This window comes from Numenius arquata, chromosome 11 (assembly GCF_964106895.1).
Source record: "Numenius arquata chromosome 11, bNumArq3.hap1.1, whole genome shotgun sequence".
Taxonomy (NCBI): domain Eukaryota; kingdom Metazoa; phylum Chordata; class Aves; order Charadriiformes; family Scolopacidae; genus Numenius; species Numenius arquata.
The window spans coordinates 13,215,556-13,230,655 of record NC_133586.1 but is presented as its reverse complement, the minus strand read 5'-3'; the positions used below and the strand labels follow the sequence as shown (position 1 = coordinate 13,230,655).

The 15,100-nt window shown below is 38.5% G+C and overlaps 1 protein-coding gene across 7 annotated transcripts in view; it reads right to left on the bottom strand.

Moving 5' to 3' along the window:
* Positions 1 to 627: 627 nt before the first annotated feature.
* Positions 628 to 15,100, bottom strand: part of DMXL2 (Dmx like 2) — a 54,972-nt gene continuing 40,499 nt past the window's right edge. For 4 of the 7 annotated variants that reach the window (XM_074155941.1, XM_074155942.1, XM_074155944.1 and 1 more), the window contains 15 exons: positions 13,816 to 13,997; positions 13,311 to 13,441; positions 10,728 to 10,813; positions 10,301 to 10,502; positions 9,132 to 9,249; positions 7,774 to 7,860; positions 7,572 to 7,693; positions 6,690 to 6,828; positions 6,040 to 6,100; positions 5,826 to 5,953; positions 4,192 to 4,269; positions 3,479 to 3,570; positions 2,831 to 2,883; positions 2,057 to 2,274; positions 628 to 978 (listed from right to left, as the gene is read on the bottom strand). In XM_074155941.1, the coding sequence (XP_074012042.1) occupies positions 769 to 978; positions 2,057 to 2,274; positions 2,831 to 2,883; positions 3,479 to 3,570; positions 4,192 to 4,269; positions 5,826 to 5,953; positions 6,040 to 6,100; positions 6,690 to 6,828; positions 7,572 to 7,693; positions 7,774 to 7,860; positions 9,132 to 9,249; positions 10,301 to 10,502; positions 10,728 to 10,813; positions 13,311 to 13,441; positions 13,816 to 13,997 (1,907 nt within the window). In that variant the 3' untranslated portion in view covers positions 628 to 768. Of the gene's footprint in view, positions 979 to 2,056; positions 2,275 to 2,830; positions 2,884 to 3,478; positions 3,571 to 4,191; positions 4,270 to 5,825; positions 5,954 to 6,039; positions 6,101 to 6,689; positions 6,829 to 7,571; positions 7,694 to 7,773; positions 7,861 to 8,255; positions 8,319 to 9,131; positions 9,250 to 10,300; positions 10,503 to 10,727; positions 10,814 to 13,310; positions 13,442 to 13,815; positions 13,998 to 15,100 lie in introns of all 7 variants that reach the window. The other 3 variants (XM_074155938.1, XM_074155940.1, XM_074155943.1) reach the window with 2 other exon arrangements.

Genomic DNA, 15,100 nt, shown 5'->3' with positions numbered 1-15,100 from the left:
GGATGTCTTCACTACAAACATTTAGTGCTTGCAATACATTCCTAAAGTAAAGGCAGGTGTCCAATAGAAAACATAGCTGTCAGAAGGAAAGGAGGACTGTGTGCAAATTAAAAAACATTGCATCTAAAAATGTGTTGATGTGCAAGTTACAGTATCAACTGTGTATCAATACTAACTGGGAAAAAAAAATCTCAGCATAAAACGATACATGTCTCAGTACGTTCTTGATTGCACATGTTCCACGGCATTTGCATCCATTACACTTTCTTGCGAAAATCAAATACACTGAGTACCCTTAATTAAAACTAAGCTATTTTACAACGAGAAGTTGTACACATGCTTCGATTAGTGGGAAAAACTGGAATAAAAATAATCAGAATCACATCTGAAATGCTTACTGACTTGTAGAGCCACAGTGCGTGTTTAGTGACCGACGACTGTCAGAGTCTTTACAATACACTTCCTAAATGCAGCGCGGGGGCTACTGAGCAATAACCCACCTGTCACTGCCTGTACTGGGTTCAGCTCTTTGCTTCTACAGTACCGTACATGCATTTCCACCCCAGTGATCCCGATGGGCATACTCAAAAGATACCTGTTGTAGAAGTCTTTTTTTTTTTTTTTTTAAAATCTTTTTTCCCCATAATACTTAATGCTGCAGTGACTGCTTTGAAAGGAAACAGAACGTTTCCTTTCCACAGTGCGTATCACCGTGATTTTAGCTACTTAAAGGGACATTATAGAAAACCAAGATTAGCTCACATAACGCTACAGAATGTCAAAAATGCCCGAAGGTACATTGAAAGCATTGGGAAGAACCCTCATTTTCAGCGTCCCGTCTGCTCCACAGGAGAAGATACGACTGCCTTGCACAGTTTCAATCTGGGTGACACCAGCACCAATGTTTCTGAAAATGGACTGCTTAGCATGTTCATTTTTAAATGAATGAATTAAATTATAGCCAGTCAGTCTCCACACCTGTATCAAAAGAATGACAAATAACAGAAGGAGATTACAATTAGAATTTGTATTTTTTCTCTAATGTTTCCAATTCCTGGCTGTTGTAAACCCTATCCAGCAAAGATAAAGGGTATTTTTTGCTGTCTATGAGCAACAATTACAACAAGCCCAAGAGTCTTGAGAGGCTCCTGACGAAGCATAAGGCAAGAGAGCGTAAGGCTGCCTTAACGTGGGCAGGCTGAAGCTGCCCTCTCCCAGCATCCCCCCCCCTTAACCTGCAGAAATGGACAGGCTGCATTTGCATTTGTATCCAAGATGACTATGGTCAGCTTTCCAGCAGGTGGAAATGCTTTTCCGCTCAGGCATGCTGCAGAGAACAAGCTGCATAATTAATGAGCACGCAGAGTGGTAGCATGGCTGGCTGAGCTCTCCGCTGTGTCTGAAGTTGCTGGAATCCTCATCAAGACCAGGCCACGAAGTGTGCGGAGGCACAGAAAGCACCTATTCGGAAAGAAACTGTTTTCTCCTTCTCTTTACCATGTTCTTGTATTTCCTTCCTTTAGTATTCAAGAAATAAGTCCTTTAAAACAGGGACTGTATTTCTGTTTTGGGTTTTGTTGTTGTTTGTTTCTTATAACTATAACATCTCAGTAGCTGTCTGGGGCTACAGCATCAAGAGAAAAACCAACCCGGTGTTACAGAAACTACACAATGTGTAAGTTACCGAGCGCCCCCTGTATTGCAAAGGGAAATAGCCAAAGGCAAAACCAGATTTAAGAGAGAAAAATAAAGCTAAGATTTCAAAGTCACGTGCTTTGCTTTATCGACTTAAAATTCAGTCACACAACTTTAAAAAGACCGTTTAATCTCCTGTAGCGGAAAACAAAACCTACTTGCTTTAGGAAGGATATTAATATATTTATGTTTACATTATAAAGGTAAGGCAAGCATTCTGTATATCAAGTGTAGGTTTGGGGTTTGTTTTTGTTTTGTTACTGCATGCCCCTGGCTATTTACAGCACGCTCATCAACGTATGTCCATGCATAACTTCAGCTAAATACTCTCCCCTTCAACTCAGCTCCTCCAATGCCTTACCTTCATGTTACCTTCTGCTGAGCCTGTAACAAAATAGTCCTCAGAAGGGTCCAGTGCGAGGGCCTTAATGGCCGATTCATGCGCTTGGAAGGTGTAAAGGATTTGCCTCTGTCTGATGTCAAAGACGCAGATATATCCCTTCCTACCTCCAGAAATGAGCAGTTGATGTTTAGGTGCGTACTGAAGTACTGTGGCACCGTGATCGTGACAAGTGAAGGCTGAAGAAGAAGGACGTCAGAATTTAATAGACTTGAAAATATAAGTAGCTTTCGATCTTAAAATGCATTTCTTCTATAAATTGTTATCTGAATATTTTCTAACTTGACAGATATGCTCCTTTGTATGGGCAATGTCATATCCGTCTGTCAACTCAGACGGAGTTGCTTCTACTACTGCCTACTGTTGTCTTTTCCTCTGTGCTTCAGCAGAGTACTGGATATATTGATTAAGTGCCAGTTGAAGTGGAAGCCTGCACACACATAAGAGTTCAATAATGCAGCCTTAATTAGTCAACTGTAATTTTTTTTTTAGGACTGTATTCAAATATTTCAGACTTTATTAATATGGTCACAAAACCAGCTTTGTATATGACATTCTTTCTTCAGACTTTTCTCTATAGAGCAGATTAACATCACGCCAGAGACTATACAGTCCCAGTTCTGGTGCACGCACAACACATATTTACACCGATTTCCCCTTGCCCCAGATGCACACACGTGCTATATTGCCTTAGTCAGGAAGAAGCAGAAGTTTAATTTTCACTGCAGTACTTACCATGTATAAGACTGTTACCAGATGAAACCAAAGTGTCCCAGAGGCACACATTTCTGAGGGGACAAAAAAAAAAAGTCATTATGGCCTGTTGCTAAGTGATTCCTGGGGTGACATGACTCAAAGTGTTCATGTTTTATGTCAAAGCCTAGAAGGTAGAACTGAACAAGGAGCTCTTGACTCTCTGCAGTCATTGGAGAGCATGGCCAAAGAGTTAAAAAAGCTTTACTTCTTTCTATGCTCTTTTATGCTCCTTAGTGAACTATACTTTCTGCCTTTAAGATGTGTACTAATCCTAGGTTGTACCAAGAAATTATAGAAGTTGTTCTTTTCAGAGAAAAAGAATTATCTCGCCTTTGCTGAACATGTTTCTCCCCAGCAACGGCATTACTTCAAACTAGTTGCATTTGGAATACACCTTGAGAAAAACCTGTTTAACTGTTTAACCTGTTTAACCGTTGACCATTTCTCACAAAAACTAAATTTGGGGAACAAGCAAGTGAAGGAATGATGGTCAAAGACACGATCTGGCAAGTTCAAGCTTAACAAAGCCTTAAAACGGCAGCCACGCATTAATGCACAGGAGCTAGCAAGTTAATGGAGATGAATAGGGAGCTTTGGTGAAATTCCTCATTGTCTCTTTAAACACACCTGTTATCATTGGACTGTCCCGATGTTGCAACTAGACTTGAAGAGGTAATAAATGCAAAGTCACTTGTGGTTTTACTGTGGCACTGCCAACTCTATTAAAAACAAAACAAACAAAAAAGATGCAATCTTACCAGTTGTAGTCAGCATCAAAAGTTCCTATCAGTCTGTTGTCACTGATAGCGTCACACACACAGTCTTTTAAACAAAGTTTAAAAACTTAGGGGCAATGCAGTTTGAAATGCTCAGAGAACGGAGCAATGGATTAAAAATCCAGTATAAAATAAAAAGATACTAAAATAAATGAACAAATTCACAATACAGTGCATCACAATAGCCTGAATTTCAAATTCAGCACAGTCTTTGTATGCTGTTAAGCAGCAGTGAAAAGAACTGAAGAGTGTATTTTTACTAAGTTTTTGAGTGCTAAAGTCATTACTGCCAGCTCTGATTTGTAATTTAGTCAATTATTATTAGGGTAATGCTGAAGTAGCATTTATAATTAAAGTGCAGCTTATGGTTATTGCACAATCAGTTTTCCAAAGATGTATAATTGAAATGCTAGAGCAGTTTTGATAAAATATGCCCATTAAAAAGCAGCAATATGAAAAACGTCTCAGTGAAACTCTTACGCTCTTGGCCTGCCTGAAGTCTTAAAGACTTAACTTTCCTCTACAAAAAGGAAGAAATAGAAATAAAAATTTCTGTTCACTCACCAGATAGGGCTTAGGATTCGAGGTGGTTTGGTTTACTTGCCAAATACTTAGAAATCCTTCACCATCAGCAACACCACACTGCAAGGAACGAACAGCATTTGTCAGCATAACGTACTTGGTTACTGGATGCTTCACGGCAGTGAACAGCTGAGCGCAGGAAAAACCTGATCTAAACGCCAAACCCCTGCCTGCGCATTAAACCCCAAACCCAATGATTGTCACGTTAAAAAAAAAAAAAAAAAAAAAAAAAGTCGTTTAGAAGGCAAGTGAGTTCAGTGCTGATTGTTTAATGATTGTCGGTTTCCTACATGGCTAATTCTTTTCTGGAAACTGAGACTTTTTAAGTGTGGAAGCTTATGTTTCAAATCTTCATTTTAAATGCTCAAACTTACAGAGGCATCATTCTTTCAGGACTCTACTCGGAAATGCCTAGGAAGGTAAGATGGGTGCCAGCAGGTCACAAAAGCATGGTAAGAACAATTATGGAACAACTGTACTATGTCATGAATGGTAATATGACTGAGTTATATGTGTTAACAAAGTGCATAACAATTAATACTGTATATTCTATACAGCATATTCTATACCTACAAACATATTCCAAAATGTTTTTAGAAATATTTAGAATTATTTTTTATATTTTCTCCTGTTAGTCAGGTTTCATGAGTCCTGCCTGAGGGACCTCCATGTGAAGCAGCAGGGACAACTAGTACATTTTAGTTTCTTACTTAAAATTGATTCCCATGTGATGTTAAGACTGCAATATCTTGAAACATAATCAAAACATTAACTTTTAATACAAGTGTAAATGAGATTTTATGCTACCTAGGTATGCTGGGAGATGCTTTATATTTCCAGCTGGTTCTAAATGTTGATCTTTGCTATTTTATAGCTATTTTACAGTCATGCCCCAAATCCTTTAACTTACTTTTTATGGCTTTTAAGTACAATGAAGTTAAACAGTTTGTCAATAAAACGCAGACAAAACCTGCTAAAGTAACAGAAGGGACAACATGAAAAACTGCAGTGGTGGGTATTCCTCCCAATTTCTTTCTTTGTCCACTCTGTTTTCTGCATCTTATATACCTCAAAGAATCATTTCTGGCCAAAGCGTGTGGCTCTTTTGTACCCTCTGCTCTCCACTGTACTGGAGCATACTTAATTCTTCAACTAATAGCTGCATTTATAGGTATCTTCTCAGTAATACATTCTGTCAAAACTTTATCTTGGCCAGAATACAAAGGGTGAAGCACTTCCTGAAGACCTGTGCCTAGGCTGATAGATGTTTGCTTCTACAAAATAAGTAAGCTCAGCATTTTTTCTTTAATTTAAAAAGGTCTTCACACGGGGGACAAATTTTGGAACAGGGAGAACAAAAAGTCTGCAAACGTGGCAAACAGGATATAGGTTAGCGGTGTGAAGCTGACAGAAGAGAAAGGAGAATAAGGGTCAGTGTTTATTACAGGCTTCCATCTGCAGCCAAAGTGAATGGCGTGACAGTGCCTATGCCATCACTCTAGGACAGCTGAACAGTTTTGTGTGTCACCAGTTAAAGCTGGTTTAGAAGTCACAGCACAACCAAGTGTTTCCTTATGAATAAAAAAAAAGGGAAAAATCCTAAGTGTTGTACTTACCTTATTGCCCTGGGAATTGAAATACATTCTTGTAACCCTGGCGTTCCCAGCCTGCCGGAAGCAGACCAGTTGCTGTGGCCTCGTCCACTCAAACATTCGAACGCTACCATCTTGTGCTCCTGTAAGATCTAAGATTAAAAGATAGATGTTCATTCATACTACAGTATTTTATAGATAATTATCTACTCTGTACTAGTAAGTGGGATTCACTTACAATACTGATGGACTGGATGTGAAGCCATTCTCTTGACGTTATTCAGATTCCTTTTAATAAGCTTCATATAAAAAAAAAAAAAAATTTGAAAAAAAGACACAAACACACTCTTCAATTTTGTTTATAGTACTACCTAGTAAGTGTCCCCCAGTTAAAAAAAGCCTGTTAAGCTAACATTATTTGCCTCTAATTATGCTTAGTTGCAGTATGGTAATTAAAGCCTGTCTATGACAGCTTTTATAGACATGAAAGTTCAGAACAGTATGAATTTTGTTTTCTATTATACAAAGAACTTAAGCACATACCGATGTGTATGCTTTTGGTATTAGTCCCAGTGCAAGAATTTAAAGTTTGGGATTGTTCTGGCTTTGGTTGGCTTTGTTTTGTCCCCAGAAACTCCAGGTCCTACCTCAGAGTTCCCCATAAGAAAGAGAAAAACCTGATTTCTCCATTATTTTCAATTTCACAACAGTTCTGTGCCACAATATACAAGAAAATGCTTAGTTTGGCCTTCTTTTTGTCCAAGTCTAGGCCTTTTATGTCGACATAGAATTAACAGTATGATGACTAATGCACACCAGGTCTCTCTACTAAACAGTACACTAAAAAAAGCAGCGGTGTCCTGAGCTGCACACAACAGAAGTACTCACCACACCAGCTCCAGTGCTAGTTTGGCCACTGCCCAGCCATGGCATAGATGGAGATGGTTGTATCTGATTCACTCCAAAAGATGGTGCAGTTGACTGAGTTAGTGTTGTGGTAGAACCACGGAAATCAATGTCATCAGAACTGTAAAAGAAGAGCAGTGTTCGGCTTTAAACAAATGTTGCTTTGTTCTTACCAATTCCGTTTGCTTATCTGATTGTCAAGAGCCTAATGGCAGTGGGTAGAGGAAGTGATTATAATGAAACTATAAATTGATAACTCTTACGCTTACATCGTGCAAATGCTTTCCACGTGCTCCAAAGCTATGGGTGTTCAGGCTCAACAGATGACCCTAACTGTGGTAGGTAGATGTTGAGAATATAAGCTCTCTTGACAAGAATATTGTTGGAATATTCCTGACCTGCGTGCTATAGGCGACTGTTCTGTGCAATGGAGCGTGGTAGAGATGAGCGCTTGCTGCAGTTGATACACGCACAGGTCTCAGCACAATAGTGGAGGAGACGGCAATTTAGGCTGTTGCGTTACAGAACTAGCATCACGTACCACAACCGGCCTCAACTCTGCAACGATGCAACTGCAGTGTTTCCAAAGTAGCAATTCCTTTATTAGCTTACGCACCATGGGATTTTACTTCACTGTGCAGTGCAGACATGCCCAAACCTCTCAAAACCTTAGTTTCATCATGTGTAAAGCAAAGACAGTAATTATTCTTCTACCTTCCCTCACTCCTTTGTAAAGCAATCTGAAACCTACTGAAGAATAATTGACTTTTTTTGCATGATCCACTTGTGCTTCACACAGGTATTGTATATGCAGCCTCACAGAAAACCAATACTTTAAATGTAACCACAAAGAAACAATCCTACCTTTTAGACTCTCTGTCATATTCTTCCCCGATCCATATAAATGACTGAGCGGCCAGTAGAGCTGAAATATCAAGTTCTTGAACATCATGTGTAGATGCCAAAACAATTTCATTGCTGTTTGCCTGTGCAGCACAAATAAAAAAATTATACTAACTATAATTAAGATCTTTTTATTACACTTACTGTAGTATTTGAGGCTTACCTTATTAACTGCAAATGCCATTATCATATCTGACTCTTTGTGAATGATTTTTGCTTTTCCTCCAGGGTAGCCAAGGTCTGCTTCAACCTACAAAACATTTGTAAGACATTTCAATTAGCATAAAAATCCATTTTGTAGAGGTGCATTCAGACTGCAAAAATCTCTACAAAATTCATGCAAGAAAAGTTCAGTGGCCTCAGCATCGTTTAGGAAGCTAAACTTTAGACTTCTCATACTCTTTGGTGTTCTAGAAGCCAAAAGTTTTATTTGGGTGTAAGAAACACAAGGTTGTGTGTGCAACGCTATTTACAAGGTGTTCACTCATCCCAATTATTAGGACATCCAAAGTTAATTCAGTGATTAAAAGCCTGCCACACAGACTACACAGAACATATAGCTTCTGTTAGTCACGTTAGAGAAAGAAAAGCCAGTTCCACAGAACTTTTAAGAGTGTGCTAGAGGTTTGGGAGAAGGGATACTACCTTGTTTTTGTGATCTTCTGCTACGCAGTTTTGTTTGACCTGCTCCACACGATCTTCTACAGACTACATAACATCACACAGTCACAAACACAAAACACATGCACAAACAAATATAAAAAAAGAATGAAACATTCCAAACTAGATTTTAAAGGCCACTCTGTCAGTAAATGATGACAAATGTATTTTTAACTTTTTATAAAAGGCACAGAAACTAAGACAGGAATCTAAACAAACTCACTTAAAATGCAATGCCTCCTACATGAACACAAAATGTATGATATAGTAAATAAATGGAGAGGTAATACACACACAAACTCCATACTTACAGGAATTCCTAAAGATATTAAGTGGCAGTACACTTATTTCCCATGGTTTTTATGTGTTGGTTTAAATTTTCAGTTAGAACTCATTACAGTTGTAACTGGTACAATTCATAAAGCCCCATATTATATATTACTATATAATATTACTTTTATATGTATATATTACTCATGCATATATACATATAGACAAAGTAATAGCCCGTTTAAATTTCTTTTTCAATATGACATACAAAAAAACCCAGCTATGTCAATACTCAAATTTATTTACTGATTACCATTATCGCAAATGTTCTGTTTCTTTCTTAGGACAGTATTCAAATACATACAGGTAAGGTGAGGTATGTCTTGTCTGAAATTATTTGTTTCAGTTGATATTTCAATAAACAACATGACAGTCATGTTGATTTAAAAAAAAAAAAAACCCGAACACTGTTAAATGAATGAAAGGAAATTGAAATGCCAACGAACAGATGGGAAAAAAATTTAAAAGAAATACTGAAAAGACTGAGGAACAGTTATAATTGAGCTTTCCTTTAAAAAATCCTTTGTTTACCTCACTTTGCTTTCTTTTCTTTGTGAATATGTATCTTATGAAAGTCTCCTGAAGAAGTTCTTGCTTCACAAGAAAATGCCAGAGTCTTTTTGCTGGAAGAGCAGAATAATCCTTTGATCTGGATAAAACAGAAGGAAGAAAAAAAAAAAAACAGGGAAAAAGCTTCAATGTAATTAAAGGTGGACAAAAAAAAAAAAAAATCTAAAGAAAGACTCTGAATGACTTCAGATGAAATTCCAATTTGAAGAATAAAAACCCCAAAGTTTAAGCTCTAATTTGTTCAAGGCAAATACTGAGATACTTTTTTCTTGCATTTTTTAAAAATCCACATTATGTCACTAACTTCCAAGTACTATAGTTTAATCTGCTGACTTGCACTTATGTCTATATTTGCGCTCTACTAAAATTGCTTTTATGTTGTAATTATGCTGGCTGTACAGAATTTCCTTATGTATTTCTTTCAGTATTCAAAAATATTTAGCTCATATATGAGCCAAATAAAATTAATTGCCTCAGCTATCAGGACAAATATTTCTAAGAAGCAGTGCATATTTGTAAGAATATTTTAATCAAATCCTATAGCAGTATCAACCGTACAAATCCAAATTCAGATACAGTGAGCAAATCTAAAGTTGTATTTTAGTATATTAAGAAAAGCAAGCTATTTTTGAGTTGACTGTCTTCTGAGTTGCTGTCTGCATTTAAAGATACCTGCAAGCATGACATTGGTCTGAGCAAAAGAGGATTGGCTTTACAAGGACTGTACTACAACTTTTTTTCTCTCCTCCTCCTGACATCTGCATGTATTGAATAACTCTTTGTCCTTTGTTGCTGAGGTAGGGTGGGAGACAGCTGCTACTGGAGGAATAGTAAGAAGTTGAATAGTGTCTTCCCAGCAGCAGCAGTTACCCTTGATTTGTGGTCCTCCAAGCTCCGTTCTTTCCTTTCTATTTTTCTTTCTTGCTGCAGTTGTGAAAGGTGCAGCAAAGTACAGGTTGCTGCAGAAGGAACAAAGGGATGTGGGAAAGCAGTTTCTGTAAAGCATTGCCTAGATGCCTAGAACTATGATCTAACCAACCTTCCTTTGGCTGTTTAACTTTCAGTGGAAGTACTCTTTAGTAGTTCTATAATCACAGACTGTGTTTTTGTTAGGAAAAAAAAATACTCACTTGAATGGTGTGTTTTCAGGTTCAATCATTGCTTTATTGCGGAGAATGGCTGGTCCTGCACCCACACCAAGGTCACTAGGGTAAGTATTGATGTAGTTTGGTGGTGGCCCTTCAAACTGGTCCATTCTATCTTGAAGAATCTGTTCCCAGTGTTCCAAATTTTTTATTACAGCAATGCCCAATGGTGATGTTACAGGCAGATCTAAAGACATATTAACAAAGTAAGGCTTAGAGAAAAAAAAAATAATCCTGTATAATAAAACAGAATAATACAACCATCCAAAAAACAATCTTGAAAGGAAATGTACTGTTGGCAATTGTAAAAATAATGCATTAAATGATAAATTTAAAAATGAAAATTAAAAAGCAAGGTCTGACAGAAAGCCACTTATACAGAAAAATAAACGTAAAGCAGTATTTAACGTACCAGTGAATTCCAGACCAGCAATGGGAAAGAAGTTCTTAACATTGTGCAGAACTAATTTTACCATTGTCAGATGCAGAAGAGCCCAGCTGTGTAAAAAAAATAGGTTTAGTTGTGTTAAAAGAATATTAACAGAATTATCTGCAGAATATTTTTCTCCTTCTACCAAATACATAGATTAGAAAAAAAGTGTAGATGGTTCACTGAGGTTTAATAAAGCTACTTATATATCAACTATGCAACACAAGGATGCCTCTGAGGGCACCTGGCTGTAACAGCTTGTATCCCCTTCTCTTTTACAAATCCCAGATTATCGTACTCTTCCCCCAGATAAAAGAGTGGGCATGTGTGAGCCTCTGCAAGGCTGAGAATTAAGCACAAGCTCCCTGAAACATCTCCATGAAATTCTCCACAAAATCCCATTGAATACAGACATTACTTGAGTTTGGCATTCATGGCAGAAGCTTTCACACTGAAGGAGTCTCTCACAATTATTAAAGACAAAAATTCTGTACAGTAGAGGTGTAAGAACCAATGAGAGACTTGAAGAACACATAAAAGAGCCATCATTTTTTATACCAATATTACAATACTGAGGTCTTCCGCTTTATTTCACAGAATCACAGAATCACCTAGGTTGGAAGGGACCCTTTAAGATCATCTAGTCCAACCAATGAAAAAAAAAACAAGAAAAAAGAAAAAAAAACAAAACACACACACACAACACACCACACACAACCCACACACACACCACCACACCACCCAACACTAATCCATATCCCCGAGCACCATGTCAACTCCTCTCTTGAATACCTCCAGGGATGGTGCCTCAACCACCTCCCTGGGCAGCCCATTCCAATGCCTGATAACCCTTTCCGTAAAGAAATATTTCCTAATATCTAACCTGAACTTCCCCTGGCGTAACTTGAGGCCATTGCCCCTTGTCCTATCATCTGTAACTTGGGAGAAGAGACCGACCCCCGCCTCTCTACAGCCTCCTTTCAGGTAGTTGTAGAGAGCAATAAGGTCTCCCCTCAGTCTCCTCTTCCCCAGACTGAACAACCCCAGCTCCCTCAGCCTCTCCTCGTAAGACTTGTGCTCCAGACCCCTCACCAGCTTCGTTGCCCTTCTCTGGACCTGCTCCAGCACCTCAATGTCTTTCCTGTGGTAGGGGGCCCAAAACTGGACACAGTACTCGAGGTGGGGTCTCACCAGTGCTGAGTACAGGGGGATGATCACCTCTCGGGTCCTACTCACCACACTATTCTTGATACAGGCCAGGATGCTGTTGGCCTTTTTGGCCACCTGGGCACACTTTCATTTATCTTGCAACATTTTCTCTTTTGAGTATTCTATTTAATATGCCCCTCATTCAAAAAACTAAACGTCATGCTTGAATCAGTAGTCTAAACCATCATTCTACAGCTGGCATCATGGTACCTCATGTTCTTTATGTCTTAAAAATGAAGATAGGGGTTTTTTTATTTGTTTTTTTCCCCTTCCCCCCAAATGCAAATCACAGACCTCTGACTTCCTAATCCCATTTTTTTAGGCAAGTAAATGGGGAACTGTTACTGTGATGAGAATTTGTCACTTCTGTAATCCTATTGCCACCGAGAAGTCTATTCACAGTACTAAAACTCCAGAGGGCTGTGCCACCATCCAGCGTGACCTGGACAGGCTGGAGAGCTGGGCAGAGAAGAACCTAATGAGGTTCAACAAGGGCAAGTGTAGGGTTCTGCACCTGGGGAGGTAGAACCCCAGGCACCAATATAGGTTAGGGATGGATCTTCTGGGAAGCACTACTGAGGAGAAGGATCTGGGAGCCCTGGTGGATAGCAAACTCCATGGGCCAGCCATGTGCCCTTGTTGCCAAGAGGGCCAATGGAATCCTGGGCTGCATAGGGAAGAGTGTGGCCAGTAGGTTAAGGGAGGTCATTCTCCCCCTCTACTCTGCACTGGTGAGGCCAGTTCTGTGTCCAGTTCTGGGCTCCCCAGTTCAAGAGAGACAGGGAGCTACTGGAGAGAGTCCAGCGTAGGGCAACTAAGAGAGGATTAAGGGATTGGAGCACCTCCCTTACGAGGAAAGGCTCAAAGAGCTGGGGCTCTTTAGCCTGGAGAAGAGAAGGCTGAGGGGAGACCTTATCTATGTTTACAAGTACCTAAAGGGTGGGTTGAAGGATGATGGAGCCGGACTCTTTTCAGTGGTTTCCAGGGATAGGATGAGTGGCAATGGGCACAAGCTGGAACATAGGAAGTTCCATTCAAATATGAGGAAAAACTTCTTTACGGTGAGGGTGACGGAGCCCTGGAACAGGCTGCCCAGGGAGGTCGTGGAGTCCCCTTCTCTGGAGATTTTCAAGACCCGCCTTGATGCAGTCCTGAGTAATGTGCTCTGGGCAATCCTGCTTCAGCAGGGGAGTTGGACTAGATGATCTCTAGAGGTCCCTTCCAACTCTGACAATTCTGTCATTCCGTGAAAATTATTTGACTTAAACTGGATGGCACAGAGGACCTGTATTTAATTTGGAAGCAAAGGTAAGCACAAGACGTAATTATTCTAAAACAGTGGCAATTTCTGCTAACCTGTAAGAATTGGCATCTTTGTGTTCCTGGATCTGTACATCAGAGAGGAAAGCATCATCCTCTTCCTCATCACTGTGAATGCTTTCATCGGAATCATATATAACACCGCTGTCTGATAAAGGAAGAAATGGCTGCAACGCAGAATAAAAGTCTGCTATAAAAGCAATTTTCTGATCTCTTAATATTCAACTCTTACTTTAGTTATCACTGTCAGAGAGTTTAGATCACAACAACTTAATCTATATCTAAAAAAATCTAAATCTGTAAGTTTCCCTAAAACATAAGCAAGTAGCAAGGGGAAAAGCGTTAATCTCGATTATTGGCAAAAGATGTGTTTTGAAACTTAAGTAACAGACTTGTAGCCTCTTCATCTTTTATTACAAGGACTCTATGGCTTACTATGAAGAACACTCAAAATTTTCACATTAATTTTGTCCTTTAAAACTTAACAGAGAAAAAAATATGCTTTTATGAACTATAACTTGTATTTTCCATTTTAAATTACCTTTGCCATAAAATAGTCCCACATGCTGAGTTCTGGAGGGATAAACTTTTCTTTGTAAGAGGGTCTTTCTGCAGGTACAGGCGGTGGGACAGTGCTATCTTTTACTGGTCTTCCTGGCACTAGCATTCTCATGTTAAACCGACGGCGATGTTTATCCATTTCTTCTGATGGAAGAGGTGGTGCTAAATTCATGTAATTTGAAAAGCGGATATTAACATTGAATCTTTAGAAGTGGCTGTATTTTATAATTGAAGCAACTAAACCCATTGTTATTAGTACTAATTTCTACTATGTCAGAAATCAAAGCCAGCCTAAATAAAGTAAGTGTAATCATAGAAAAGTTAACATGATAAATTCAATAATTGTAGCACTTATACATTGGATTGGAAATACATTTTATTATCTGGATTAAGTTCTCAGGAAATGTAGCTTTTAAGTAAAAAGCTTTTAGCTGAAAAATTTCTCGAAGAAATTTTGTTGAGAAATAAAGGTAATACACAAACTTTCACTAAACTGCAAACTGCACAAGCAGCAGTAGGTATTCAAAATACAAGCCAAGGAACTCTTAAGAGAGAGAAGAAAACGTGAATAGAGAAACAGGCTTTCTGAAAACTGAAGTCTATTTAAAAGGTGTTACTGGCCAGGCAACATTGAAGATCACACTTACTTTATTACAAAGGAGCTAGATATTTAAAGACCTTTTTTTTTTTTTTTTTTTAAAAAAAAAGGCACTATAACATTCATCTACACTGCAAATTTTTACAAACCTTCATTACCATCCTCTGAAACATCAGAAGCTGTAGCAGCTTGTAGGTTAAAGGAAAACAGAATACATCTCAAATGAAGACATGACTTTTATATAAGTTATTCACATTAATATCTTGTGAAAATAACTGCCCTAAATGAGTTTAAGTTATTCCATGAATGACAAGTATCTGTTGTGCATACTTATAATGGTGCATTGCCTTATTACTGTTTTGTTTTATATTTCAGATATGGAACATCTAATTTTTGCGTTAAGTTTCAAGCCTATTGATGTTTTGAAGGTCTACGTGACATGATTTGCAGTATGGTTGCAGTGTGAAGTCTATGACAAACGGTTGTATTTGCCTTTGTCTCCAGAGCCTGAATTCAGTCTCTGCCTTTGCTTTTCCTCATGCAGCATATTAAGACATGCTCATCTGTCTTTGCAGAATTCCTGGTTTTAAGTGGAGCTTACATATGCATCAACTATTCTTCTGACAGATATCAATATTTCCTTTCTGTGGTCTTGTGCAAGGTGAAA